A 2,926-nucleotide genomic window follows, 5' to 3' on the forward strand; every position below is an offset into this window, starting at 1 on the left:
TGCTGTACTCTCATTCTTCAAGCACGGAGATTCTATCCTATAGAACTGTTTGATTCGTTTAAGATTTTCACGTTATTTGACTTGGTGCTTTCTTTCCCATACAGTGCTACTCCCCCACCAGAACGACCGGCTCTCTCATTCCTGTATAGTTCGTACCCTGGTATTTCTGTGTCCCATTGATTATCCTCATTCCATTGAGTTTCTGTGCTGCCTGTTACATCAATATCCTCCTTTAATGCCAGGCACTCAGGTTCACCCAGCTTAGTATTTAGATGTGTAGCATCTGTGTATAAGCACTTGTGCATGTTGTCTATACGCAGTTGCTTGCCTCCATGTGTTGTGTTTAAATGGGATGCTTACATCTGACTGTTCCTCACCTGTACTTTACCAACTTCTTTCCTAGCCTCCATATTAGGATATAGGTTTCCCCCCGAGGCAGCTGCATCTCAGTGTTGGGTGGGGGAACCCTGTATTAATATCTGGTCCACCCCCTTCCCCAGAAGCAGCTGCATCTCAGCACCGGGCATGGGCTCTCTCTGCAAAGCGTTGACCTCCTGGAGTGTCTCTTTGTGGTTCCAGGCTCAGCCAGGGACCCTCCCAGGAGCAGAAGGGAAGCGGGCAGGGTGCCATGGAGGAGCAGGGCGCGGGACTGGCCAAGCGGCTGGGCACACTGCTCTCCGGCCTGCTGGAATGCATGTGCTTTGCCGGCGTCATCTTCGGCTGGGCCTCGTTGGTGTACGTGCTCAAGGACATGCACTACTTCGAGGAGCTGTGTGTGCCGGCGGCTAACGGCACGGGCAATGGCACGCAGGGCCCAGGTACGGCAGGGGGCAGCACTAGAGTGGCAGTGGGGAGCGCTGCAGGGGAGTGGGCGATGCTGGAGGGAGAAGGAGCAGCGAGGCAGGGGCCGGGGGGATAGGGGTATGTCCCCATCTCAGGTGCTGCACCAGGGCCAGAAGGCTGATGGGGATATGCAAATAATGCAACACCCTTATTTGCATATTCAGAACTATGCATTGTCTCATTTGCATATCCTTAAATTAAGGTTCCTTCCCTTTCTGGTTCCCGACCTTGAGCTCTCCCCTCCCGGCCCAGTGCCACCCATTTCCCCTAGACACCCTCTTGGGCCGTGGGTGGGGTGAGGAGAGGGTATAGGGGCTGGGGGCCGTGTGTATGGGAGGGGATGGGGTGTCAGGGCAGGGGGTCTGTGTCTGGGGGTGAATCCGTGTTGGGGTCCCGTATGGGTGTTGGGATCTAGGTGGGGGGGTCTGTGGGGGTGTCGGAGTCCGTGAGGGGCACGTGGGAGATGTGGGGGTGGATTGGTCAGTTCAGTGTCTCAGGCCATGCTCTCCCCAGACTGCCGGGCGCAGGATGAGCAGCTGTCACTCGTCTTCACCGTCGGCTCCTTCATGAACAACTTCATGACCTTCCCCACCGGCTACATCTTTGACCGCTTTGGCACCGTGCCAGCCCGCTTGCTGGCCATGTGAGTGTGGGGGCGGGAGGTCCCAGGGATCCACCCCGTGGGCCCCTCCCGCTGAGCCCCTGCCCCACCCCCACTGCGACCCTTACCCCCCTCCACTGAGACCCTCCTCTTGGATCTCTCCCCTGAACTGCATCCCCTCCGCGACCCCTCCCCTAGGATCCCTGGGGACCCGGGGGTGGGGGATGAGACGCTCTCCCCCCTGGAGCCAGGCCTCATCTCCATGGGTCTGGCTAGTGTGTGTGTGTGGGATAAACCCCATGGAGTCGCGGGGAGGGGAGAAGGTCCCCCGGGACAGGCTCCCCCATCCCTCCCCACTCTTTCTTTCTTTGGTTGTTTCTCTTCCTCACTCTCCCCGCAATGCGGTGAAAATCAGGGACGCCCACCAGGGACCACGCCTGGCCCGAGTTATCCAGTGAGCCCATCTGCCTCCCCCTGGCACCGCCCTGCCTGGGCCCACGGATCAGTGCCTGTAGCAGCCAGCCCCTCAGACCACACCCCCCAGCACACCCCCCCCCCTCCCCCAGGCCCACCCCCCCCCGCCCCCCCCCCCCCCCCCAAAGCTGGGACCGGTGGTTGCCAGCTGTCCCTTGTCCTTAGGGCTCCAGGGCACGTTTCTCCTTGGCTGAGTTAGTCTCTGTTAACTGGCCAGGGACTAAGTCAGCAGATCCTGTTTGCGGCTGGGCCCGGGGGCGCTGGGGCAGCTGGCGCCGGGCTAACTCCCCTGCACCCCAGAGCGTGACCAGCAGGCTACTGCTGCGGTTGCACAAGCGCCCGGAAGGAAGTGCTCACTGCTTGCTTCCCACAAGCTGTTCCCTCCCCCGTCCTGGCTGCTTCCAGGGCTCTGCTGGGAGCTCGGCAGCTCCAGTACCTCCCGCTCAGCTGAGCTCCCTCACCAGGACGCCGTGGGCCAGCCCCACAGCCCATGGCAGTCAAAGCAAAGGCCTGATGCCTGGGCTGGGGAGGGGGCTCGGGCTATGGGCTGGGGGATACTGCCACTAACTGGACCCACTGGCCTCCACGCAAAAGGCTCCAACTGCCACCTGCCCCCACCAGGGCTCATCCACTCCCCCTGTGCTTGGCAGCGTTCAGCCAGCCCCTTCCTCAGGATCCGGGCCCAGCCACAGGGCTAAGGTTAGCCACCCACTGCTTGGGCCTCTGACATGTGCCTTTGCCCACCCGAGGTCTTGATCCGCGCCGAGAGGTGAAAGAATGCAGGCAGCTATCTGTCTATCCATCTCTCTATTGACAAACACCCCATCCATACATCCATCGACATACCCTCCATCAATCTATCTACATACACCCCATCCCTCCCTCCCTCCATCCACATACATCCCATCCATCCACATACACCCAATCCATCCATCCATCCATCAACGTACCCTCCATTGATTGATCGATCGATCTACATACACCCCATCCATCCATCCATCCATCCAT

At 59.8% G+C, this 2,926-nt stretch overlaps 1 protein-coding gene across 1 annotated transcript; it reads left to right on the top strand.

The window, feature by feature from the left end:
* The first annotated feature begins 604 nt into the window (after positions 1-604).
* On the top strand, positions 605-1,490 carry LOC112125668 (solute carrier family 43 member 3-like). The gene is made up of 2 exons (XM_024224053.3): positions 605-818; positions 1,357-1,490. The coding sequence occupies exons 1-2, from the start codon at positions 629-631 to the stop codon at positions 1,488-1,490; spliced, it is 324 nt and encodes a 107-aa protein (XP_024079821.1). The 5' UTR covers positions 605-628.
* The last annotated feature ends 1,436 nt before the right edge of the window (positions 1,491-2,926 follow it).

Source organism: Terrapene carolina, unplaced genomic scaffold, assembly GCF_002925995.2.
Source record: "Terrapene carolina triunguis isolate 2854851 unplaced genomic scaffold, T_m_triunguis-2.0 Scaffold25253, whole genome shotgun sequence".
NCBI classification, from domain to species: domain Eukaryota; kingdom Metazoa; phylum Chordata; order Testudines; family Emydidae; genus Terrapene; species Terrapene triunguis.